The 27170-nt window shown below is 47.0% G+C and overlaps 1 protein-coding gene across 1 annotated transcript in view; it reads left to right on the top strand.

Annotated features, from left to right (window-relative positions):
• GDPD4 (glycerophosphodiester phosphodiesterase domain containing 4) overlaps positions 1-27170 on the top strand; it is a 40681-nt gene that overhangs the window by 9460 nt on the left and 4051 nt on the right. The window contains exons 2-12 of the mRNA XM_009286130.2: positions 7797-8005; positions 8633-8736; positions 9793-9886; positions 16283-16342; positions 17948-18046; positions 21424-21517; positions 23088-23233; positions 23589-23671; positions 24531-24681; positions 25235-25459; positions 26290-26447. Of these exons, the coding sequence (XP_009284405.1) occupies positions 7823-8005; positions 8633-8736; positions 9793-9886; positions 16283-16342; positions 17948-18046; positions 21424-21517; positions 23088-23233; positions 23589-23671; positions 24531-24681; positions 25235-25459; positions 26290-26447 (1397 nt within the window). The 5' untranslated portion in view covers positions 7797-7822. The remainder of the gene's footprint in view (positions 1-7796; positions 8006-8632; positions 8737-9792; positions 9887-16282; positions 16343-17947; positions 18047-21423; positions 21518-23087; positions 23234-23588; positions 23672-24530; positions 24682-25234; positions 25460-26289; positions 26448-27170) is intronic.

The following is a 27170-nucleotide window of genomic DNA, read 5'->3' as shown; positions in this document are numbered from 1 at the left end:
GGGCTTCTTTGCTATCCTCGGCCAGAATCTCCTCTCCTCCATTACCATCCCCCCAGTGGCTGCCACCTGGGGCTAGGAGAGCACCTTGGGTTGGACACAGATCACCCTTTCCTCCCTTTGAGACTGGAGCGTCCCTTCCCCGGAGCAGCAAGGGCTGGCACGCCTCCTGCCCACTCATCACCTGGACCCACCATGATGGAGCGGCTGCAGCTTTAGTCCTTGGGACCATGGAGACTGAGGTCTGGCATAGCCTGATGGCCACCAAGCACGCTGGGCTGGGGGCTGCCTGTGGCCGCCTTTGCTCGAGTGGTGCAGTGGAAGTTTCTAGAAGGACAGTTGGGGCTGTTGGGACTTTCTAGAATGAAGGGGGGGAGGTGCAACATTCTACAAGGAGGGCTGGGGTGGGCAAGACCTTCCAGAAGAAAAGCAGAGTGGGCTGGGAGGACCTCTCCAGCAGGTAGGTGAGGTGGACCTCTCTAGAAGGAAGCTCTCCGTCAAAAATAACTTAAACCTAGACCCCACTGAACAGCTGTGCTGGGAATAACCTCCTCTTCCTCCTCAAAGGAAAACTTCCCCAGCCGAAATCATCCCCATCTGTGGCAGACCCACATCTTTGCTCCTTGCAACGGAGGGATGCCGGTGGCACGCAAACCTCTGCAGAACCGAAACCACCCGGCCCTTTCGGGAGGTTTCTGAGTAATAATAACAGACAGAAATATGCTTGAGTCCAGCCAAAGCTGTGGCATTTGTGAAAAGTCTTTCTCCACCCCTTCTTTTTCTTCCCTTTTTTTTTTAAGCTACTATTCATCAGCTGTATTCAAAACACTCATTTTACTCCTAGCAAACGAGAGGGAAAAATCTATTGTAGTGCCGTGAGACCCTTTCACAAAAGCGATGATTTCCCCTTGCCTGTTACCATACGAAGCTGAAAGCATTTCTATAAAATCCATTGTAAATGCTCTGAGGCTTGGCCAATAATTTCCTGAGCACACATTTGTTAACGTAGCCCGCAAAGTGCTTTGAAGATGAAGAAAAACAGCTGTAATTTCTAATGACGATGATTGTGATTAAACGAGATTTCTTCAAGTGGTTGTGGACAATGCGTCATCCCCGGGGACCACACACTGGGGACAAACATGCTCCAAACATGAGAGACTATTGAGAGAGGTACCTTGAAGGAATAGAGAGACGCCAAACAGTTTTGGGGGAGGGTTAGGAGAGAGGGAAAAGTGATCCGTGCGAAAATGTGGTTCAACTGTGGAGCTTTATTTCCTGTGATGGTCACTCTGGAATAAAGCCAGGGATTAAGGTACCTTTTCTACCCGAAATTCTCATGGCCAACGTCTGGTTTTGCTTTAAGGTGAATAGGTCCCACCTTGGAGTGAGGCTTGCATCACCATGCAGGGGTATGTGTACAAGTTTGGGGCTGGCAGCGGTGTTACTAAACCCATGTCACTCATCCCCAGCAATGGGGGTTCCTCAAGGGCTTGTCAAACTGACCCCGCAAAATCGCTTGGTTGCCTCAGAAGACCTTGCCTTAAAGCATTTGCACGCGACCACAGATGAGGGACTGACTGTTGAGCAGGCCACACCACCCATTTCCAGCACAGCTCCTGCTGACTGTCTGCCCTTTAGACCACAGCGCAGAGAGTCCTCTGTGACGGGAATAAGTCCCTTGTGCAACCCTAGGGAGGCAGGATTTCAGCTCTGTTTATAGGCTCATTTGTTTGAAATGGGCTTGATTATTTGTGTCTGTTCAAAGTGTGGTGGCATATTACAAAACCCAGGACATTAGCCTTGGTGGAAACCTCCCCATAGCTTTAAAAACCACAGCCATTGCATGTTGGAGGTGCACTACAACAAATGAAATGGAGAAATGTCGTCCCTGCAGTCACAGGAGCAGTTATTCCTTGTTAACCCCTTCTACTTGCACATTCGTTTGTTGTTTCCCATGTTAAGCCCTATTGTTTCTTTGTGCTAATGGCTGCGTTCTTCCACCTCAAAGCCAACAGCTCATCAATTCATGAGACGTACTTTGCATGGGTTTGTCCCAGGCTGCACATACTCCCTGGGATCCCACGCAGAAGTAAGGTATAATTAGGGCTTATAAAGAAACTGTTGAAAGTCTTAGTGATAAATTATAATTATCATCTGCCAGGGAAAGGAAAGGATATAGAGTATATTCCCTATCACAGGGAGATTATGACTAGCTTTATTTTATTTGATCCTTTTTCTTTTCTTGTGTTAAACCTCATTAATTCCCTGAAAAGCAGCTGATGGTGAAATAAAAGGGATCCTAGGCTGTGATCCAGATCCTCGGGCAGACTCCATAGGTTCGAAATGCAGGTTTAAGGGATGCTCTTTGCTGAGCTTTTCTGACTGGTGGCAAGGTCTGTGTGCAGCCCGTGGAGATGGTGACCAACCAGCAGCTTGCCAGGAGGTTGATTTTACTCCTTTGCGTCTGTTGGTATGATGCTGTGGAAGGCTCCCGGGTGGAAGGGCAGGAAACGATGCCCCAGAGAGCGGTGGGACGGCACCAGAAGTCCCCACACAAGGGAGCTGCAGGTGCCGGGGAGGCTCAGCTCAGGCTCAGGGCACCTCTTCCACCGAGCATGAGGTTCACTTTCTCTCCAAATCCCTTGGACATGGTGGCATGGGCAAAGTGGGCATCACCCCTATCTCCTGCCTGCATCAGGCTTCATACGCCACCAAGATGCTCAGGGCAAGCTCACCATGCCGAGGTGCTGAGAAATAACCATCTCCGTGTCCCTCATCTGGCTGCTGGTACCCATGTATTTTTCTTCCCAAATCTCTACCTGCAGCTGACTGGGAAGTGTGTTTGTAACATCTGGAAAGAGCCCTGCACCCACCCGCCCACATGTTGTAGGATATTGTGTTGGAGAAAGCTGGGCAGATGCAGGAGAAAGGAGGGGGAGAAAGCATGGACTTAAAAGGTCCAAAGAAAAAGCTACAGGGCAATGCCAGATTTGGCTGCTGTACCTGTTTACCCATTGAAAGATGAATGCCCCGGCTTTACAGCACCAAAAAAGACAAGGACACTCTCTCTTGCCTGTGCACTGGCCTCTCAGGCAAGCTCCACTTGCAGTACTATCTGCATTCAGCCTGTACAGCTGAATATATTTCCTGCTTTTTCTCCCCTGCTCCTTCCTCCATCATCCCCCCGGGGCTATTTCTCATGCTTTTCCTCACTCTCTGTCAAGCAGTGGGAAACGAGCAGCCCTGTTCAACTGCCTGCGATTCCGGAGGCTCTTATCTGCGAGCAGACGAAGTCTCTGTTTGCAAGGGAAAGACCTGAGATCTCTTGGGTTTACGGAGCTGAAAAACATATGTTACTGCTTTCATAGCTCACTTGCTAAGGAGCCCTAAACTTTGCTCTCCTGCTGATGCCCGTTTTCCTGCTTGCTCTTTGCTCCCGTGGCTTTCCCAGTGAATGGATTCAGGTTTGCTGTTTCCCTCCTCTATCCGTTTACCTTTGCCTGGCAGAGGTGGGCAGGGATTGCAGACGACTTTTAAATTTTAGGAGCGCTCTGCTTCAAATCTAGATGCAAAGCAAGTTCTAAGGCCTCTTGCTACGTCCTGGCAATGACTGAACTGCTCCAAATCCTAATGCAGCCCCCCTGTCTTTTGGCCTCCGCATCTACCGTATGTTGTGGTGTTGTTTGCCCGTTAGGTGGTTGCTGGGTCCAGATGCTGGGATATTTGTTAGGGTCAGATGCTTGTGAATTCAAACGCTTCGAAGTTTGATGTGGTCTGAGGCATGGCAGATTCAGCCAGACCTTGGGAGAGATGTTTTTATGGCTTCTGAGTGCCTCACCGCAGCTGTAAGAGCAGGCTGGTAAGTTGTGAGCAAGGAGGAAACTGTGGGATGGAGGGTCATGGAGAACCTGAAGACTGGCTGAGGCGTAAGGAGGGAGCTTGCATTAAATTAAACACAATCTATGAGCATATAGAGGTGCACCTGAACCTCGGAGATGGTGTGGAGGTAAAAGGGAAGGAGTGATGCTTGTCTGGAAGGACACAGATAAAGAGAAGAAAGGGGTGCCTGGAGATCTGAGTACATCTTGAGCCGAGAAGGACCTTTCTGGCTGCCCTTGTGTTTGCCTTTGCCTTCCTCATCCTCACACGGGACTTGTCACCACTAAGAGGGGTTTCTTCTGGACTTCTCCTGGAGTCGCCACTGGAGTGTTTGCTGATAGCAGCCACGGCACGGTGTAAATCCATCGCAGATACTTGCATCCCACAGAGCTGCAGAGGGAGATGAGCTCTTCTTAAGAGTCACTGCTTTCAGAGTGAAGTAGCACACAAGCATTGCCTTTTGTCTGGTGTCTCAAGCATCTCCTGTGCTTTGTTCCCCAGCAGAGACCCAGCAGTCCCCTACAGCTGTGGGGCAGAGTGGCTCCAAGTATCCCGTTTGTTTTTTCCTATGTGAGTCCCGTACGTTCGGAGGGAGCAGGAGCATCCCCGGGTCAAGTCATGACCTGGGGCTTGGCAGAGTGGTTTCTGCTTTGGACGAGAGCTTGCTCATCCCACTAGATGTGATATAAGTATATTGACTTCCCTGCTCTTTAGCCTCTGTTGGTCTCTGGTTCTATTTCTGGATGGGTCTGGCAGGTGACTGCAAGGTCTTTTGTGCATAGCCATTTCTCTTTTGAGCAGAGGAGGATTTCAGGCACAGTAGCTCTCATCCCCTAGTAAGAACAGATGCTGGCAAAGGATGGGAGAGAGTGGTGGGCTCCTTCTTGTAAACAGCTCCAAAGAGTTGTTTTCCTGGGCGCAGAATTTGCAAACTCAGATGCCTAAACTTAAGCCTCGTAAGTGCTGCTTCCCAAAATTTGGCAAGGGCTGGGTGCCACCATACCCTGAGGACCTTGTTTGAAGTGTCCGGGCTCAGCTCTTTGAATCTCTTGATACTGAAAGGTGTTATTGCTGTAGTGGTACTGCTAAACACCTTGGAAAACAGGATCAATGGGGATCGAGGGGATGTGACACACAAAGGTTTTTGTTCTTCTTTGGCCTGCCTGATGTTTTTGGGAGGGCTGGGGATTGATGGAGGTGGCTGTGGAAAGGAGGGTGTGTTCCTCTCTTCCTCCCTCTCCAGCCTCCCCTGCGATGAAGGGTCCCTTCCCCAACAACCCCCGGGCTTGGAGAGATCACTTATGTGGGAAGACTAAAGCAGGAGTTCATTAAATCCTTAATTATAGGGATGTTCTTAAGTGCTCTGGTGCATAAAGCTGAAAACACCTTTCCCTTGCCACCGGGCGTGAGCCCAGGGTGAATTATTTAAACATTCAGATGACCAAGGCCAGATGATGTGTTTGATATGTGACAGAAACTGGATGCTGCCAGTGTTGAGTAGCTTGTGCCATGGGCACACAGGTCTGCCCTGGAGGGGCTGTGGGTTGTTCAGCATCTCCTGTCATGGCTACCATGTGCCAAAAACCATGGGAAATGCAAGGAGAATCCATACAAGGATGCTCTGAGGCGGAGAAAACATGAACTACAAGGAAAGACTAGAAAAGCTGGGGTTATTCAGTCTAGAGAGGGCTTGGGGGAAGACATCCAAACAGTTGTGAAATATGTAACAGAGGAAAAGTTTAAACTGTTCTTTATATCCACCATGAACAGGGCATGAAGTAGTGGGCTTAAACTGTACCACAGGAGACTAGACTGGGAAAACAAAACAAAACAAAACAAAAAACCTTTTAATGTTAGAGCTAGTTCAGACTGGATTAGCCTGTCTTGGGGGCTGGTGGGATCTCCATCACTGCCAATTTTTATGAGGGGTAGACTAACACCTACATTTAACACCTGACATGCTGCTGTAGCCAGCCAGATGGAGCAAACTGTGTTTTGAGGTCTCTGTAATCTCTGTTTTCCTGTCAAATCCTATGTGCTCATAGGTAAATATTGATGTGTGAGCCTTGTGCCCAAAGCAGGAATGTGAGTAACAAACCTCATGGCCTCTGCCAGCAAAAACTGCTGATTTTGATCCAGTGTCCTGAATTCCTCTTGCTGAAGGAGAAGGGCTGGGGAAGAACTGATGCTGTGGTTCAGTGATAGGGAAACTCATGGTTTAGGGATCCTCGTAGGAGGTAACAAATACCGCAACCCCATGGCACACGACACCCTTCTGGTAAGAGCTCTGAAGGTTCAAATGTATTCAAAAGATGTGGCTGGGGTAACTCGGTAATTGCTGGGTTTATGCCAGGTCTGCCTGAGGACGGCTGATGAAGACAGCAGGATCAGCTGTCGTCCGCACCACTCGCCGGTGGCATAACGCCCGCACCCCCCCCCCGGTCTGTGCTCTGGGTAATTCAAGAGCAGGATCGCCATCTTGCCACATGAGATTGGCATCAATTTTTTACTATGGGGTGACCTACTGGTACCCAGATCCGATACTGCTGAGCTTCTAGGGATGGCTTGACCCCACCGCATCCAAGAGTGTGTGATTCCCTGTGACGGTCCTGGATGGGCAGACACGCCTGTCTCAGGAGAGCATTCAGGGCACGGCACGCTTGGACACCGCTCAGTTAGTAGTAGTCCAAACTGAAACCCCTTTTGTTTCATTTCCATCCTCTCTCCTTGCACCCCAGCTGCCAATAGACTGGGACATTTGGAAAGGGTATGAGGGATGCGTCATTTCAGTTTTAACTTGTGTCTTGTGTCTCTGTTTTATTTGTGCCTTCTGCAAACTGATCAGTTTTTTGGAAGTGTCGATTTGCAAGGATTTATCCACTGATGTCTGCAAAGACACACTGGGCTCAGAGTTATTTGCAAACAATTTACATGTGCATTTCATCCACGTGTATAGTGCAGCAAATTGTTCACTCTGGTTCTTAAATGACTGTTATTGCGTGAGATGAACCAGGGAAATTGGAGTTCTAGGCTGGGAATCTGCAGCAGACATGCCTGGATTTGGACATGGCACTTTTTAATGCGACAGAAAAACGTCTCTGGCTATCTCTGTGCTCTAAAGAAGCGCTGGATAATGGTGTTTCTTTGTATGCCAACGCAAGACTTTTTTTCCTAAATCTTTCCCTGCGGTCTTGACAGTGCCCCGCCGGGTGAACCGCCCTTTGCTGGCACAAACCCCTGTGCTATTTGCTTCGCTGTTAACTACATCGGTTGCAATTTACCACCAAGTTCTTTGGATAAAATCTTGATTACGAACAGATCTCCCATGTGTGCATCTTTACAGCTACCCTTGCTGCCCTCAAAAAACTGTGCCAAGTAAAGCTATTTCAGTCAGGAAATAATAATTTTTCCTAAGGGATCGGCCTCTGCAGTGCTGCAGTTTGGCCAGGACAAGAGACCTGTGTACCTGGAGAGTTTTAGTCCCTTTCCTACAAGAGCTAGTTAAATTGGTAGCAGGTTGCAGACAGGTCACAATGAGGTTGAACTAATTCCCATGGATAAGCCAAGGCTCAGGTTCATCTGCCATAATTTGAGAATCTGCACAGAGTGCTTAAGTTAGCGATTTCGTTCCCCAGAGTTCCCTGTGTAGTCAAGAAGAGGCAGAGGTTCCCTCAGAGGTGATTCAGAGCACCTCAGTTACAACCAGGAGCACCGCTGACTGCTGAGAGGACTTGCAATGACCATGCTTTTCTGTTAGACATCTCAGGTATATAAAATTAGGTGGTGTGTCCTCAGCACCCTTCCCTGCTGGTTCCAGCATCCTCTTGAGAAAACTTCCCCTCTTTTTTCCGATATGAAAAGCTTAGCCAAGAGGAAAGGAGGGTTGCAGTATCCCCATAAAACTTGTGGTCTCGTTTCAGGAGGAAGATGAGATAAAGCCACTCAGATGGAGGCCAGCTCCACCAGCCTCAAGAGGATCAAGTTTGGGAAGCTGAAGGTGGTACGTCGGCACTTGCTACAGAGGTATGAGCATCAGCCCTTCATCTCCTGCCTGGCTGGTTTCTACAGCTGCCGGTGGAAGCGGTACCAGCGCAGAAAGACCGAGCCTGGGAAATGCTGCTGCAAGACGGTAAATCAGCTCAAAATCAGCAGAGACATTGATTTCTGTGTAGGGACAGGTCGGTCCAAGCTGACAAGTGGTTGATGCTGTGGGCCAAAGGCACTCCTGCCCAACATCATTTGGAGCCCACCGAGATCTGTTGGGTTGTGAGATTTTGGCTCTAAGCGATGGGTGTATTGCTGTGTTTCCAGGGCAGGCTCAGTTTCTCCGTGCCACCACGCAGCTAACAAATGTGTGGTGGCAGGAAAGGACCTTGCACCAAACTCTCCAGGCCAGTGAAACATCTCAAAGCCATAGGATCAAATTAAAGAAGGAAAATTTGGGCTGGGTGTGCAGTAAAAATTGTAAAGAGGGCTGCTGCATAGTGCAATTCCCTCTCACACGAGGTGGTTAAAATCCTGTTCATTTGTGAAGTCAGGAGATCTGTTTTCCCTGAAAATAAATACTGCAGAGTATGCTTTTGAGGCCAGCCCCCTGGTCACAGAGGACAAGGGGGGAAGTCATCTCCATCTCTGCTTCTGGATGTCCAGCACCAAGCCACGTGTTTTATGGACAGCCTAAAAGTATCTGCCATTTGCTCTGATTGCTTTGGGGTAGATAAGGCTCTGACCACTTGTCCTTCCTCTCCCTCCCCAGCGGGAATGCGTGTTTTTCCCATTGCTTGTTGGAGCTTTCTGCTTTTCTCTGCTCTTTCTGTACATGTGGGGTGAAGCGAAAAATGACTACAATAATTTTGACTGGTAAGTACCATCTTTTTCTCCTCTCCCGCTCCTCGGGCAGGTCCCCAGGGTGGCTGGGAAGAGAAGAGCACCCTCCCCAGCAGCTGTGCTGCAGCAGGGCACTTTAGCCATGAGCCAAAGATTTGGCTCCTTAAACTCTTGGTTACAGCATCCAAATTGAATGTCCAGTGACTTCAGAGTTGCCGAGGCTCTGCACTTTTCTTGGCTACAGTTTTTGGGTGTAAGTGTGAATTTGGGAGAAAGGGGAGAATGATCATCACAAAAATTGTGAGTGAAGGGGACTAAATAGCTCTTTCCTTTCCTTCTCTGACTCTTTCCCCCCCCCCGTTCCCTCTGAAGAGATGTAGTGGCTGGCATCAGAGGCGTTGCACCAGCTATCTCACTGCAAAGAGAATTGCATGTTCCCAGGCTCAAAAGTAAGAAATAACTGGCAGGGATTTATGCAAATCCTTTCCTTCTGCAGTACGTAGGTAACAGTTCTGCAAATCTGGCCCCTAAAATTAAATTAAAACAGCTCAGATATTATGGGGATGAATAATATTATTCGTCCTTATTGAGCGTTTGGGTAAAAAGTAAAGCTCCCCTCTCTCTCTCCTTGGGCAATCCCTCCGCAGCTCCTCCAGCTTTCTGGTGTTTTCTCCTTCAAAACCTGACTCGAATCCCCTTTTGGCTGCAGTGCCTTACACAACCGCAGGCAGACAAGGTGGGCTGTTGGCCTGAGTCATGTCGTCCTACCCTTTCCCCAGGCTGCCTCGTCTGCAGCAAGGAGTTGTGTCTTACAGTCAGCCTAGGAGCAAGGCTCCTCTGGAGCAAGGCCATCCATTTGGTCCTGTATTTTACCACCCCAGCACGTTGCGGTATTAGCCTGGTGGCTAATGCAATCATGGATTTGGGGAAGGAGGCTCTTAACCACTTTTGCATGTTACAGGGTAGGTTATTCCTCCCTCCCTCTTTGTTTTATTGCTTTGAAAATTTCAAAACTTCAGGGAACAGGGCTGTTGTTTCCCTCCAGTCCATGTACTAAACACAAACACGTAACATTCTATTGCTTTTTAGGTATAATTATGGGAACCTGGGCTTCTGGTTTCTCTGGTCTCTTGTTCTCCTGATTGTGGCTGCAATCTTGTTCACGTACATCACGCTGTTATTGGTAAGTAATGCTCCTTGTCAGCTGACCATGATTTATAGTCCTAAAAAGTAAACATGGGGATGGCTTTAATGTGTCAGACCAAAGCTCAGCGTAGCCCTGCAGATGATCCCTAGAGAGTGGATACCTGGGGAAGACTGGGAACACGAGTGTTTATGGTACTTTCTCCCCACGTCCACCTGCGGATGACCAGTTTTAGCTTGGGGGTCTCTGAGCCAGATGTAGTTTCTGTGATTTCTCTCAATGATTTCCCTTTGATGAATTTGTCCAGTGTCTCCTGGAACCCAAGTGAGGATGTGCCAGCAGCGGCTGGATCTTGATTTAGGGGAAGCTAAAGACTGCTGTTCTGACAGCAGGGAAGTATGGGGCTCTGAGTCACGTAGTGGTGGTGATACGACGTCAAAGCTGAGTTATTCCTCTAATCCTGAAGAAAAATGCTCATTAGAAGAAGGGGAACATTATCACTGAAGCTGCCTTGGCTCTCTCTGCTTTGCTGGAGGGTTTCTCTCCAGGTAGAGACTGCAGACGTGGTCACAAAATGCTCCTGAAGTTTATGCCCAAAGAGGCAACGTTCCTGAAATCTTCACTTCTCCAAATCCTGTGAAATTTTCTCTAGACTTCTGATCTGCTGTCTGCTTTGGTTACTGGAAACGTACCAAAAGCAAGCATTTCCTAAAATTTCTACCTAGTCATCCTTTTTCCCTGTCCTTTCTCTCACAGGGACCACCCCAAATAAAGACAGACCTGCATCTGTGTTTCCACCCTCTGCATCCAGAGCTATAGGCTCAGAAATCACTTTAACTCCAGGGACTGGAGTTCAGTCTCATGCCTGCTCCAGCTTTCATTTTGAAATGCCAGGTGCTGAGGATGAGGTTATGGCTTTGTCTCACCTCTGTGACCAAGACAACCAGGTTTTATCATCAATTTCTGCTGTTCTTACCCAGTCCCTGATGCGTCATCATATAGTCAGTCTGTAAATTGCTCATGGCAGGGAATCTGTTTTTGCTTTGTTCATGCAGTGCCTAACTCAACAGGTTTCTGGGGTCCTTTGTCCCTGCTGAAGTACAAACAAATAGTGATTTTATTCTAGTGCTAGCAATAAAATACCAAAGTGATAAATAGAACAGCTGCTTGGCCATGTCCACAGTGATCAATAGCATCATAAATGCTGTGGACTAACTGAGCTCTGAGTAGGACAAATAACAATATTTAATTACAAGGATTTTGTGACACCCTGGTGGCTCTAGGGCTCAACATCTATTATTCAACAAAGCCTACCTGGTTTTCCCAGTGGCCATGGGACAGTGTGGGTGGTTTGGCAGTTACAATGCTACTTTGGGCAACTCAGAGCTTTGCCAGAGATGCTCATGTGACATGGATACCTCTGAGATCATACCTCAGCAGGCTGTGGATCTGGAGTCAACCTCAGGATCAGACTAACCCATCATAGCACATGCTAGAAATGGACTTCACATGATTTCCTGGGCTTGAGGAGCCTGAAGACCCCTGGGGCTGGTGTGTCAGCTTGGTCATGCTCTGTCTGGATCCAAACATCAGCCAGTGTCCAAGCAGTGGACTTCCTTAGAGGAGTTTCATGTCTTTGGCAGCATGGATGTGATGGCTGCAAGCTATCAGGGCTGGTGGTGGGCAAAATGAAGCCAGAAAGGTAGATGGAAAATATGAGGCAAAATTGGTGTCCTACATGGTTCAGTTCAGTCTTGGTCCCACTCTTCGTTGTGTAGACACATCCTCCTCCTCCCAGCATCTCAGTTCTGTCTAATGAGGCTAACAGCACTTGCCTTCCTCAGGAGGGTGAAACACAGATAAACCTGAAAGAATATGAGGAGTTTGGATGCTATCAAGCAAGTCCTACAAGAGAAACACGTCAGGGGTACCTCTGCTCAGGGGACAGCCCCTGCAGTGAGGGTCCATTTGCTTCTTGCTTTCATGAAGCTGTTAAGCGACCCACCCAAAGCTGTTGGGTATTTCTAAGGGCGCTCACCCTGCTTGATTGCATCACCATGACATCGTGTCTCATTTGGCAAGACTGCTGCATGCATCTATGTTGAGCAGCGGGCGTTGGGAGGCATGAGGCTCCACACCGTCAGAACTGTTACCTAAATAGGATTAGGTCTCGAAGGAAAGGGGAGCGAGGAAAGCACTCACCACCACCATTCATGCTCCCACTATCTCAAAGCATACAGGGTCACACAACAGTCACACGCCTGCATGCAGGGTCTTGTGATGACAACTGCGGCTTGGCCATGCTCATCCCAGCAGGGCTCCTTTCAGAGAATGACTCTGCCAGGAACCACCCCTCCATCGCTGTTTGCAGAGCTTCCCTGTCACAGTGTCTGACCTCTCACTGTAGCCTTTGATGAACCACCCAGCAAAACACTAACAGCCTCAGAGGTTAAGAAGTGCAACTCAGCCCTTCCACATCTAAATAAATCTATCACTGTGGATACTATACGATAGCTGGATCACTCTAATACATTTCAGACAACTGATGGCCAAATAGGTTGCCCCCACAATGAATTACATCCCATGTTCTGGTTGAACAGTGTTGGATGGAGACTATCCCCGCATGTGTTGCAGGAAGGACTGGAGACCTTCACCCAGGCAATGTTTCCTTGTGATGCATCAGCATCAGCAGCCCATCACATCAGAAAACTGAGCACACTGATGCCCTTGCTGGAGCAGAGAGATTTTATAGCAACCAGTGGCAGGTCTGGTTTTGTTTGTGAGCACCATCCCCTCTTCCTTAATTATGGCACCCAACTGGAGCCTGCAAGCCTGCTTCCATGACCTTATTGTGAATCACTGAAGCAAACACTTTTCTGCCCACCGGCCACCAGCGGCTGAACAAAACGCTGCACAACAAAACACTTGCTGTCTATGCAAAGATGCTCTCTGTCCACATGCATCATTGTAATTTTTTCAGACAATCAGTTTCAATTAATTCAATTATTATCACTCTGCAAGACAATTTTCTCATCCCCATTAGAGCTAAAAGGTTAAGCTGAGGGGTCTAATTGCAGAACAGTTCATGCTCAGCGGAGAAGAAAAAAACTTTTCTTGTTCAGTCTTTCAAACACCAACATAATATTTTCCTCTCTGCAGTTCAACCATGTTTGTTCCAATGGTTTTGGGGAGGTGACTCGTGACTGTACAATATAAAGAGGTTCAGGTGTGTTGTGGCCTCTGCATTTGTAGGCTAAGAAAGAACTCAAAATAGTACATTGGCACTGAAGTCCAAAAAGTGATCTCAAACCTCCATCCCTAAGAGACTAGGGTACCAGAGAAGTTCTGGCTTGCTGCATTTTTGCCAGAAAGTGAATGTAGGGACCTGAATTCTGCTGTTGTGAACAACTAAGTGAGCAGATGTTTTAGGTAAGCGTCTAAGTGCCTGCCTCCACGTCCTTGCGGGTGGTGGGTTCAGAGCCTGCCTGAGCCTCACCAGCAGTATTGAAATAAGCCCAAGGTCATTCCCGTGCTGAAGTAGAGAGGGATTAAGGGTCTATTGTCCATCCTTTTGCAGCATAACCTTGTGGACAGTGCACCCACTCAAAAAGAGAGAGACAGAGGTGCAATCCCCCTTGCAGTGAATCCATCTATCTTTCTTACTACTGGAAAGCATCTCTTAATTACCACTGTCGTGGTTTAAGCCCAGCCAGAAACTGAGCACCACCCAGCCGCTCGCTTACTCCCCCCCTCAGTGGGATGGGGGAGAGAATCAGAAGAGTGAAAGTGAGAAAACTCGTGGGTTGAGATAAAAGACAGTTTAATAGGTAAAGCAAAAGCTGCGCACGCAAGCAAAGCAAAACAAGGAATTCATTCACTCCTTCCCATGGGCAGGCAGGTGTTCAGCCATCTCCAGGAAAGCAGGGCTCCATCACGCATCACGGTGACTTGGGAAGACAAACACCATCACTCCGAACATCCCCCCCTTCCTCCTTCTTCTCCTAGTTTATATGCTGAGCACGACGCCATATGGTGTGGGATATCCCTTGGGTCAGTTGGGGTCAGCTGTCCCGGCTGTGTCCCCTCCCAGCTTCTTGTGCACCCCCAGCCTGCTCGCTGGTAGGGTGGGGTGAGGAGCAGAAAAGGCCTTGACTGTGTGTAAGCACTGCTCAGCAATAATGAAAGCACCTCTGTATTATCAACACTGTTTTCAGCATAAACCCAAACACAGCCCCATACCAGCTACTGTGAAGAAAATTAACTCTACCCCAGCCAAACCCAGCACAACCACTTTGCAGGTAGATGGTGGAGAGGGGACACTTCCACACCTCATACTAAAGAAGAGAAGAATGCAAGTGTTGGAGGCTGTAAGATTCAGGGAGATGATGGGACTGGCAAGAGGGACCTTTGCTTTAGCCTCAGCAGTACTAGTCAGAAATATATTGGTCACCTAAACCAGTTAGCCAATCCCAGGATATGTGTGGAAGCAGTTTGGAAGAGCCAGACCTGCTGGTGCTGGTTGTCCCTTTGCCTGAGGAAGTCCTGCTCTAGGTGCAAGCCTGTGGGACATTGCTAGAGGCAACTGCTCTCCATGGAAGAGCATATTGGACAGGTCCTGAAGCAGCTTTTGAGGAGCAGGATGAAGCTAGGTTGTTGTGGCTTGAGATGTTAAGCTTCAGGGGTACACGGAAAGCAAAGAAAACTCAAGCTGACTGTGCCAGAGGATAAACCCTGTCCACATCACATCAGCTCACTGGTCCATCGAGATGCGTTCTCCTACAGTGACCAGTGGTGCAACGGCAAGAATTCCTTCTTCACCCTCTGAGGATGAAACCTGGCGATTATTCTTCTTGTAAGCTGATAATGAGATGTTGTTTCCATCGATAAAAATGAGCTCACCCTCCGATGGCATTCCCCGATGTGGTGCATCATTCATACAAAAGTTATACTGCAGTAGCAGTTGAACTCCTGTTGAACATAGCCTGTGAAATAAGTGTTTGGCTGTACCTCAGGCAAGGACCAGGTCTTTGTAACATTGCTTGCAGAAAAGGGGCAAAGTTGAAAGTGTCTTTTTTTCTCCTTTTTCTGAAATGGCTTATTTAAATGGGGCTGGCTTAAGATCTTCAGCAAAAGTTCAATTCTCTCTGAACTGCTCCCATGGTTACCCATCATGTACTGGGTGCAGGATTCAATTAAAGGAGACTAACGTATCAAGAAGCACTTAAAAGCTGATCTGTATTCTCTGCTGAGCTTATATGGCACTTCAAATCAGCATGGTCCTGGAAAGAGAGTGTGTTTGTAGCTGGATGGGAAACAGCTTACATTCCTTTGTAGTTGTGTTTTGGGAGAGCAGAGCCCCTTCCCCTAAATCTATATGTCCTGCCCTCACACAATCCCACTGTGTTACAGTCTGAAGGGACCTGGATCATAAATGATCCTTCTCAGTGGAGCGCTGATGTCTACTAACAAATACTTTTCTCTAAACCCTGATACCTGGTGACACTGGTCCCCAAACTGTCCCTTACAGTGGTCGGGAAGCTTACCCCAGGCACTCAGATTCCTGAGCATAGACCTGTGCGTTTTCACGGCAGCGAGGTACTTCTCCTGGTGAAATTCATGACCAGGTTCATCAGTTGCTTCAGGTCGAAATTCATGACCAGGTTCATCAGTTGCTTAGGTCTGGGACAACCTGAAGAAACTCCCCATCAGAGCCATGGACTGGCTTTCCTCATCCTTTGCTTCTCGGTGTTCAAGGCTTCTCGGGTTGTCCTCTGCCCTGGCTGGGGTTTGCTCTGTGCTTCACAGGAATGCTCCCCAAGGGCTCCTACTTGCCGTCGGGGGGAAGGAAAGTGCCAGCCACTGAAAACTAGAGGTTTTTAATCTCCAAGGCAGTTTTCCCTGTTCCGAGATGTGCCTGTCTCTTGCGTTTCCTGTGATTACTGTGGAAGCATTGTCTCTTTTGCTGTCTGCTCTGTATTTTTGTGGTGCTTTGGAGGCATTTTTTAGTCCCTGACCTCTCTCCCATAGTTGATATGCCTCTAATCACAACAAATGCACAGAAAATAGGCAAGGTTAGTGCTGTATTGGTTCATACCATAGCAGTTGGTCCTGGCCATCATTTCTCTTTCAGAGTTTGTACTCACAAAGAAAAGTAATTAAAAGTGTGTACCCCAAAGTGCCCAATTATCTGTTACCCATGAAAGGGCTTTGTTCCTGCAGGGCAGCCTTGATACGTGCTTGGCCATTTCAGAAGCATTTTTACTGTAGCAATAAACACTTCTCTCCATACACCTGCCGCGCTAACAGCCTTGACATTGTGCAGGAAGACCTAGTGTAAAGTGACTTCCCGATGCAAAAATAATTCCAGAAGTACCTCACTGAACACACTTCACCATCTTCTACCAGGATGCAAACAATCTCTTCTTGGTTTCCCAGGTCCTAGCGATGTGTTTGCTTGCAGAAGGTCAGCAGCTGTACCTACACTGGAGTCACAAGGTGGGGAGAGTCAGGGCTTTCTGGTAACTCTAATCCACGCTTTAAATCAATTGAGTCTGCGGTGTTTCTCTACATGAAAAACATCTTAGATTATGGGAGAGAAGAAAGAGAGGGAAGAGGTTAATCTTAGGAGACTTTAGATACCCATAAGAATGATATCTCCGCCTGAGCTGATCACCTAAACTCCCTTTCAGTCAGTGGAGGGAAATGAATCCTCTGAGGATGCAATTCATTCAGCTGGTCATAGACACCTAAATTAAGATGAGATGAATCACACCTAAAGTACCTTTTTCCCCCACTGACTCCAAAGGAGCTTGTGGTGACTCATTCAGGTGAAGATGTCTGTATTTGACACGTCTACATGCGGTAACATGAAGACAAAAGCAAAGTTTCCATGAGAAGCACAGTGTAATTTTCTGTAGCAGTGCAGCAGGCTCCAGCAGCAGTGAAAAAGGCGGCTGCTATCTCTGCAGAAGAAAAATCTGGCTTTTCCAAGGCGTCTTGGTGCCCTATGCCTTTTGGTCTTTGGGTCGTTTGGGAAATGCCACCTGGAGTTTTGAAGGTGCAGAAACAAATCCTCAGAGAGCTGTGGCTTCAAAATGATGCATTTGAATCACCCTCCTTAAGAAATTCTTCAGGTTATGTAAGACATTTAAAAAATGAGCCTCTAGCCATGCAGTTTAGAGGAGAATATAATGTGATTGCAAATCTTGCAGTGGAAGGGAATAGCTGAATGTGCAGATACTTGATGCTGTGTTTCGTCATTTAAGTAATGGAAACACAGTCACCTTCGCTATTGAAAACTGGCTTCCAGAAGAACCAGAAAGATGTAGAACAATTTGTAAAAAAAATTGAGACTGCATCCTTGGGTGGAATAGATTAGGGAGGGATTATTAAGGTGTTGATCTGTAGGATCCCCCTGAATTCAGGGGGCCTTGGTCCACATTCTACTTGCACTTAGTTCTCAGCAGACAGATGATGTACCAAGAAGAGTACATCATCTGCCATCACAACTGTGCTGGTACCAAACTGTGCAAGAAGCCAAAGAACAGGCTGAGCTACCTCCTCACTTTTTTGGTTGAAAAGTGAACTCTCATCTCTTAATTATGGGAGCGTTTGCTGTTGCTGAAGCCTGTTGCAAAGCAGCTCACAGCATAAGAAAGCTGTGTTGCTGTCTCTTTTGGGTGGAATTAATCACTTCTGAATGTAGCCATCTGCAGGTTAGGGTTTTCACGTCAGCTGATCATCTAGGCTCCATCTACATCAACAGAGAGAGAGAGAGGCATCTCCCGTCATAAAACAAGCAGGAATGGATCACCTCTGGAAATTCCTCTCTTTCTCCAGTGATTATAGAGGGAGCCTTGAGGGCTGACTTGGGTACCCAACTCTTAAGATCAGTCTTGCCGTACAGAAAAGCCAATCGATAGCACTCTTGGTCCGGTTTTAGTCCCATTGCATCTCTCTCTCTCTCTGAACTGGCATAGTCAAGCTTATGCATCCCAAACTTATCAAGTCCAAGCTGCTTACATAAGCCTGTGAGTCAAATGGATGGCACACCCTGTGCAGAAATGCTGAAGCTGATTTATGTCTTCTTTGCCTCCCCAGATTGGGACTTTTCTTGTCCTGGGCTTCTCTATCACAGCCCTCTTCATATTATCAGTACTCTGGGGAGATCAATGGAAAACTGTCCGCCTGTCGTTCCAGGTAAGAGGGGCTGGGAGGTCTGTTTGAAAGAACAGCTTGTTTATGGAAGTATTTTGTGGTAATTCGTAGAAAATATTCCATATGGTGAATGTTTTTCACATGGGTACGTGGTTTTGAGTAAACTTTTATTATGACTTAACATTTCCTGTCGGGAGAAAGGAAGCCAAGACCTGAGGTTGAGTTTCAAGCTATCTGATGTAACATGTCTCAGTTTGGGAAGTCACATCCTTCCTTTTTTTTTTTTTTTTGCAAAAATATTGTAGGTGTACTGTTAATTTCCAGGTGCCCAGGGCAGGTAAATCAGACCCCTTTGGCTGGCAGGGTTGCTGGAGCAAGAACTTTCTCCCTCATCAGCTGCTGCCAGTTCAGTAGCTTTAGCATTAGCACAATTTCAGTCTTCTGTGACTCAGAAGAGCTTCATCTCCTGAGGGCAGGACAGCACTGAGATTTCGGGGAGCAGGTGGGGAACGCTGGTGTCAGGTGGGACAACCTACAAGAACAACATTGAGGTGCTGGACTTTGTCCAAAGAAGGGCAATGAAGCTAGTGAAGGGTCTAGAGCACAAGTCTTGTGAGGAGCGGCTGAGGGAACTGGGGTTGTTTAGCCTGGAGAAAAGGAGGCTGAGGGGAGACCTCATCGCTCTCTACAACTCCCTGAAAGGAGGTTGTAGCGAGGTGGGTGTTGGTCTCTTCTCCCAAGTAACTAGTGATAGGACGAGAGGAAACGGCCTCAAGTTGCGGCAGGGGAGGTTTAGATTGGACGTGAGGAAAAATGTCTTTACTGAAAGAGTGGTTAAACTTTGGAACAGGCTGCCCAGGGAAGTGGTTGAGTCACCATCCCTGGAGATATTTAAGACATGTAGATGTGGCACTTAGGGACACGGCTGAGTGGTGGACTTGGCAGTGCTAGGTTAATGGATGGACTCTGTGATCTTAAGGGTCTCTTCCAACCTAAATGATTCTATGATTCTATGCAGGAGGGCAAAGTACATGGTCTGCTGACCTCCTCAACTCTCAGCAGATCTGAAGACGGAGGCTAGAGCTGCCCAGTGCTGTTTAGTGTCTGAGTATCCAGGTCCCCACATGTATTGGGAAGGAAGAAGTATGTAAGCCTTTGACTATATAGCTGCCTTGTAGATGTTATTTGGGCATATCACCTCTCCCCCATGTGGCTAACTGCTTGTGAACATTGGGAGAGCAACGCATATGGATGGGAAGAGGAATCACTTAGTAGCTCCAGAGTTATGGAAGTCTCTTTGAGATGTGGTGTTTGTAGGGTGTGGTTAATTGCACGTTCCTGCTCTACAGAGTTTGATAACCGTTGGGCTATGCACTGGCAAAGGTAATGAGAAACCATCAGCTTCTCCTCTCCCTTACAGACTCCAGGGGAGGTGGATGAGAAGAAGGAGACACAAGAGCCTTTGGGTTCCCCACAGGTGCTGTTTATTTTAGGTGTTCATGTCCTTTGAGATGCTTCACATGGCTTCCCGTTGCTGTTCCCAAAGGACATGAATCTCTTGTTGATCCTGTGTCATGTCCATTAGCCCTGCAAAGCTATCTCAAATATCCTGGACATCTCAGGTGGCACCTGTGTTTACGCAACTGAATCCTGCTTCTAATCAAAAGATGTTGGTATCAAGTGTCTGGGGCAGACAGTATCACAGGCAATAACATCTCTCAGCGGCTGCTGCTTTCTTCAACCCTTCCAGCTTAGAGACTCAGGCATGGACTAAGCAATAGGAAAGGCTTGCATCTGAATAGATTTTTTTCCTAGCACATATCTTAATAACTCTCAGTTCTAGCTGGAACAGAAACCACAGGGCTCTGACGAGCATGAGAAAACGATGGATTGGTTACTTTGACAGATTTCCCTAGTTTTATGAAAGATGTGTCATGTCAACGTTACTTGAGTGAAGAGCATCCATTCAGTGTCAAACTATTTCTGCTTTGTTTTCAGCTCTGCACATGCATTCATGATAAGCACAGAAGTGATTCTTAGCTTCTGATCTTCTTGTTTAATCTTTAGGACCAAAGAAATCAAGTCAAATTACTTTATCTGTCCAGCAATAGGTATTATCTAATATAGCATGAGCATTAAATGAATATATTATTTTGTGTTAGTAAATCAAGAAAAATATCTACACATTGAGTTAAAAGTAAAAAAAAAAAAAAGAGGAAAAAATGCAATTAGCCCTAATGCAAGTGAATTAAATGCTTTGAAATAAATTAAAATGAATTATTTTTCTGGAATATATTGAAAATATGTGAAACTAGGTGCTGCAGGGTGTGTATGAGTCTAATAATGTCCATGATCAGACATGTACCAGATTAACTACTTCTCTTATACCACAATATTCCATACAAGTAAATACCACATTTTACTACTCAGATGTGTTGACATCAGTTTAATGATTTAGCTGCAGTGTGGTATGGAGATGACTATTACCTGGATGGTATTGGATTGGGTTAGATTGGATTAAACTGGCTGCTGTCTGGAAGATGCTCACAGATTATGCATAGCAGTAATGGCGATTGCATCCTCATGGACAAGGACAGCTTTGTCCCCTTCGGCTGACTTAGGAGAAAGGAGAGCTGTGTAGTGCAGTGAGGAGCACTCCTTGGCCTGGGTAGCTGGCCTGGCTGGGGGCACATATCTCTCCTCTGACTCCAGAGCTGTTTGGTGGATCCAACACAGGTGAGGGAGAGACGTTGAACTGCTGGTATCTGCAGCAGGAGCCCATCCAGGTGGAAGGCTGTAGCCATGTTGGGGTTTCTCGGCACTGGTAAGGCCGCACCTCGAATACTGTGTTCAGTTTTGGGCCCCTCACTCCAAGAAGGACGTCGAGGTGCTGGAGCGTGTCCAGAGAAGGGCAACGAGGCTGGTGAGGGGTCCGGAGAACAAGTCTGCTGAGGAGCGGCTGAGGGAACTGGGGTTGTTTAGCCTGGAGAAAAGGAGGCTGAGGGGAGACCTCATCGCTCTCTACAACCACCTGAAAGGAGGTTGTAGTGAGGTGGGGTCGGTCTCTTCTCCCAAGTAACAAGCGATAGGACGAGAGGAAACGGCCTCAAGTTGTGCCAGGGGAGGTTTAGATTGGACGTGAGGAAAAATGTCTTTACTGAAAGAGTGGTGAAACATTGGACCAGGCTGCCCAGGGGAGTGGTGGAGTCCCCATCCCTGGAGGTATTTAAAAGAGGTGTAGATGAGGCGCTTAGGGACATGGTTTAGTGGGCATGGTGGTGTTGGGTTGACGGTTGGACTCGATGATCTTAGAGGTCTTTTCCAACCTCAATGATTCTATGATTCTATGATTCTATGATTTGTTTCCATCTATCTCCACACTTTATCCTTCGACTAAAGTCCTCTTCTCTCCTTGCCAGATCACAGCTCCCTATCTCCACATAGGGGCAATAACCATCATGGTCCTCCTGTCTTGGCCCGTGGCTCTTCATGCCATCAGAGCAGATAAGAAAGGTACAGTAGCTCTGCTTCCTGCTCACTATATGACAAAAGGCGTATATCAGTGTGGGGAAACAGGCCTGCGGGAGCCCTCTCCTCCCACACCTGCACTCTAGCTGGAGGCAACTTTTAGCCTCTGTGTATCCCAGGGAAATTAGGGGGGCTGGGGCTTGGGCTGTGCACTGTCCTGTGGCTGTCCAGATGCGTTACTAGTTTGCATGCTCCCTTTCACAGTTTTGGCCTATACCAAGGCAGTTATCCACCTTGAGATGGAGGAGATTAGCAGAAGTACCCACGTTCTGAGTCATGCATGGAAATTTGGTCAGCCCTCTGTGGGAGAAAGCAGCCCGTAGCAACTCTCTTGGCTGACCTTTGCTTGCTATATTCAGCTTTGCTGTCTCAGAAGGGATCTCCAGTCCAGTCAATCCACTTCAGACTAGTGCATCTCAGGAGAAGACAGCTGAGATAGGGGAAAGCTTTTTGATCAGTTCCATGGCAAGTTCTGTCTACCTCCGAGAAGTGTAACCGAGTAGTGTAAAGGACAAGGCCAGATGCCGGGAACGACTGCAGGAGAGCCTGGCTCTGGGACTGGCTGTTTTTCTCTGACCTAGTCTCTCCACATAGCCAAAATTATCTACACGACACCCATCTGCAGATGTTGATTTGTAATAAAAATCAAAGACAGAATGGGATGGTGAAAGCATTGTTTTTCCCTGCCCAGGATTTTTCTTAGTGAACTACAGCTGAGGAGGTTGGGGGGGAATATGCTGGGACCCTAGATATTACAGTCCGGCATGCCTAATGGACTCTCAGCTCAATACATCAGCTTGGTATAAGCCCAAGTTCCTTCAGAGCCACTGACACAATGCACAGAGGGGTGGTGGTACCCATTCAAGAAAGACATGTTGGTGCATAGGTGCTCATTTCTCGGAGGAACTGTTTTGTTCCCTGAGGTGAAGGCTCACTGGGGCTCTCGGGCAATGTGTCAACAGACTCCAGAGAAGACCGTAGGTAATGAGTTGGCAAGTTTCTGAGATGCAATAGCCATGCAGTCAGAGTCTGTGGGGTTCTGTAGGTCACACGCAGAAGGTCACTGACAGCAATCTGAATGAACCAGGGGAGTATTCACCTTAAGGGGATGTAACATAGGTGTAGGAGAAAGGTTCCTCCTCTTCTTCACTGGGAATGAAACGTCAAAATGTTGCTTGTTCTTATCTGAGTAAGAAAAAAACTAGCATCCTTCTGTTGAGGATTGTTTTTCTACAGATGGGGGATATTTCATTGCACCACCTCTAAAGAAAAAGAAATTAAGGCCCTGTCTTGCTGTAAGGCATAGTGAGATGTAATTAAAGCACAAAACCTGCAGTCCTGACTTAGCCCACGTCCTTGCTTTGACCAGTTTGTTTTCCTGGGTTGCATTGTTTGGAGAGAAAGTGAAAATTAGGGGAAGAAGGGATGGAAAAAGGGATGGGACAAAGCCCAACAGCTACTTAGATGGAGGGCTGTATTAAAAGTCAAGCCGCAAGGCAAACCTGTACGTTACCACATGGATTAACTCTAGCCTTCCTCCTTCAAATTCTTTCAGTTGTTCAGGTGATAATTGTTGGTCCATACCTGGCTATCCTTCTCTTTCTTTTCTTGATACCTCTGGGGATGTACTCTCCTTGCATCAGAGAGATGGGGACACTTGGACCAAAGCCAGCCCTCATTGGACACCGTGGAGCACCAATGGTAGGTCTGGAGAAGTTATTTTACATCATTTCTTCATCCTGTGTCTTGCTACCTTCCTCATCGTCGTCTGTTTTTTTCCATGAAATCTATGGTGGAAGGGGAGACATTTCCACTTGGAAATGCATGCCAAAGGCATCACTGCATGGCTTTGCTAACAAGGATAACACTGTTCCTGAGTTACATCAAACAAGATGGGTTTGATGGCTAATGTGGAAGAAAACAAGCAGTAGACTTTAACAAGATAATGATGCTCCTTTAATAAAAACCAGAGGTATTACAAAAAGACAGAACGTACTTATAGAGTCCTCCAGAGTGTGTTTGAAAATGATCTGCTCATGCGCTTTTTTTTTTTCAGCTGGCGCCAGAAAACACTGAGATGTCATTTCAGAAGACAATTGAACATCGTGGGGATGGTCTTGAAACAGATGTCACCATTAGGTAAGGGGAAAACATTGCATCTCACAGAATATATGTTTTTTCTTCTAAGAGTTGCCTTTGGAGACGTGCAACTCCAGGCAATTAGGTTTGGGTCCCTCAGCTGGCGCGTGATGATAGGGGCTGCAGGGCACGGTTGTTCTCGGGCAAGTCAATACGCTGTAGCTATTGATTTAACAATCATTATTTCTACAGTATATTTTAAATGCTTTGCAGAGTATAAAGACAAGTACCTACCCTAGTCCGACTTCCAGGTGACAATGAAGGTTGTATCAGTCCTACAAACCAACAGAAATTGTATTCAGACTTGTGACAGCGTTGTCCTAATTATTAGATCTTTAATTGCCTTTGTTTGGGGGACCCATTGCCATGAATTGCTAACATGTTGTGCAGGATGAGCAGTTTCCAGGTGCTGAATGAGAAAAATACTAATGCTTAGATGTTCTACTAATGTAGACCTTTCTATAAGAGAAAATTTTGCCTTTCCATCACTGTCCTTTTAGACTTCAGTCCTCTGAAACCCATAGCAACACTTTGGTGTCAGCAAAAAAATAATTCAACCATAAGTTACTATCCATTCTGGGGGGGCCTGGCAGGCATAAATGCCACCATCTCCACTTTGCCCCTGAGGAAACTGAGGCACAGACAGGCATGACTTCTCCAAAGTCACCCAGCAGTATTTAAGCTGGAAATAACTTGGTGTCTTGAGCCTCAGCCTTCCTCCCTATCCCACCCTCTGCACTGAGGGAGGCGGTACTGCTGCGTTCACGGTGGCCCACATATTCTTCTGACCTGGCATGAGTCTGCTCATGCCATGAACGAACTCGCACCCCAGGTGACCTGAACTCTTGCTCTCCAACAGCTATGATGGGGTTCCTTTCCTCATGCATGACAGCACCTTGAGGAGGACAACTAACATCAAGGAGGTCTACCCCAATGACACTGCTCAAAATGCCGCATTATTCTCCTGGGATACCCTGAAGGAGTTGAATGCTGGAACGTGGTTCCTTAAGGTAAGCACCATAAAGGACTATCATCAACTGGATGTAGAAGAGATACCAGCTGGCCACTACTTAATAGCATGAATGTTAGGAGAGGAACTACTGGCTGAGCTAAAACTGAAAGAAGTCAGTAGAAACCCTTCAGCTGGGGTCTCCTTGCTTTGTCCAGTTGGCCTTTAGGCTTAGGAGACCTGTAACAATCGGCTGGTGGGTGTTCTTGTGGCTCCTTATCATGGCAGCAGCAGAACAGATGGTCTAGAGGAAGAAGACAACAGCTACTTGTGGAAGGTGCTGTGTATAATAGTCACAGCTAACACGGTGGGACAGAGAAGCACAGCAGAGCTAGCTGTGAACTGCACAATTTAGGTCCCAGAAGCAGTGTCGTCACAGCCTGGGTTAATTTCCCTTGTTTCTCAGGTAGTAGAGCTAAGCAAAATAAAAGATCCTCACCTACTGAGGGCTGATGTCAAACTTTTTCCCTCTTAGAGATGAGTTTTTTGCATGCAGCTGACTCCCAGACGTGACTGCCTGATTGATTTCCTTTTTTATATCTGTTTATTTCTAGGAGAAACCATTTTCATGCATGGGCTCACTGTCAAGGGCAGATCAAAACCAGGCAATGAATCAGTCAATTTACAAGCTAAGTAATTTCTTGCGCCTCGCAGACAGTCAGAATAAACTTGTGATATTTGATCTCTACCGCCCTCCAGAGAAACATCCTTACAGGAACTCGTGGATCAACAGAACCCTGGAAGTCATCCTCAATGAGTCGGGGATTAGGCCCCATCTGGTAGGGTGGCCTCACTCCTCTGTATCCTTTTTTCCTGCTCTCTGAATTGGGACTTTTGGGTCATACCCTGCATGCTTTCACCTGCATAAAATCCGGCCCCTTTCATTTCACTTGTTTTAAGAGGCATCATTTGGAGTATATTCCTACTATCGGTTCCTCAGCAGGTACAAAATGGTGTAACCCTACAGCAGGACAGGGAAATAAATAAGCCACTGTATATACCAGCTGATGTCTCAGCCCCCAGATGACTCCCTTTCATCATTGTAATAATTGGCAGCCTACTCCCTGCCACCCCTGCTTATTTTATATATGGCATAGAAATTCCTGGCTTAAATTAAAGCGCATGAAGCTGGGAGCCTTCATTGCCTTCCTCCTTCCCCAGGCAATTCCCTGCTTGGGATGGATGCTAAATCCATGTGGATCTGGTTATGTATCCATTGGCGTCTGGGGAGTTACGCTGATTTGTATCTGCTGAAGTTCTCTTCTCCCGTGCTGGGAAAATGGGAGAACAGAATATTTTCTGTTGCCTTTCCCATAAACCAGAGCTGACTTTTCATCCATTTCAAACACCGCATCTTTTGTTGGGCTGTGTGAAACGTACTCACTGATTTCAAGCTGATAAGCAAGGAACAGCGAATACTTATTTCTTGATGAAATTGACTTGCAAATTTTAACCCTGCATCCAAACGGTCTTTGATCATTGAAAGAAATACGTCATTTGACAGGCTGGGTTAAGCTCCTCAAGACCTTATCTTTACTGGGTTTGTGTGAAGGGCAGGGCATATTAGTAAGTCCGTTGGGAATTCACTGGGTCCTCTTGTTGCCTGCAGGTCCTATGGCTGGAGAACGACATGAGGTCCTTTGTTCAGTCTGTTGCTCCTGGGTTTCAGCAGACAATGGGCAGTAAGGCCCCAGTTGAAGATCTAGTGATGGACAATATTGTCAAACTCAATCTGGCCTACACTGAAATGTCCAGTGAAGATATCCGGTAGGTTGCAGTTTCAGCCCCGAGTACAGTCGGTGGACTGCAGCTGGTGTACACTTGCCTCATGCGTGTGGCAATGTCTCCCTCCAGTGACCAACTCCAGGATCTAGAGCATTTTGGGAAGAGCTCCTTTAGATCAAGTGGCCACCCTTGTTGCATTTTGGGAGTGAAGGACTGCAGTTCACTCCTACTGTTGACCCTGTGCGTGGCCAAGAGGTGGCCCCCCTGTCCCCAAGTCCATATTTACTTGACCAGGATCTGAAGATCTTCTGGGTAGAATAACACAGCTGTCTCCTGATTTCTTGTCTTTCTATTCATGCCATCCCCAATCCCACCAATACTGAATCATGGAGAATGAACAACTGTTTAACCTCCCATGCCTCTTCCACAAACATCAGTGTGAGTGCATAATGCTGTGGTGAGAGACCACCACCTTCTTGTAGCTGGTGTTTTGGAGGCTTCCTTTCTTGTCTCTGTTGCTACCAGTACTCTGTTGCTTGTGACACACTGAAAATGTCATCTCTCCGATGAAAGGCTCCACATTCATTTCAGGAGTTTCCAAAATGGTTCTCTTATATGAAAAAAAACCAAAACAGTCTTACCTGTCCAGCTCTTCTTTTGTAAATAGGATTTTTTGCTCTTTACTGTGCACAAAAATATTAAAATCTAATTTTAAAAAAAGAAGACAAGGAAAAGTTTAATCCTTTGGATGAGAGTCATGTTCAT

Source organism: Aptenodytes forsteri, unplaced genomic scaffold (assembly GCF_000699145.1).
Source record: "Aptenodytes forsteri isolate BGI_AS27 unplaced genomic scaffold, ASM69914v1 Scaffold231, whole genome shotgun sequence".
In the NCBI taxonomy this organism is placed as follows: Eukaryota; Metazoa; Chordata; class Aves; order Sphenisciformes; family Spheniscidae; genus Aptenodytes; species Aptenodytes forsteri.
This window is presented reverse-complemented; position numbering and strand designations above follow the sequence as displayed.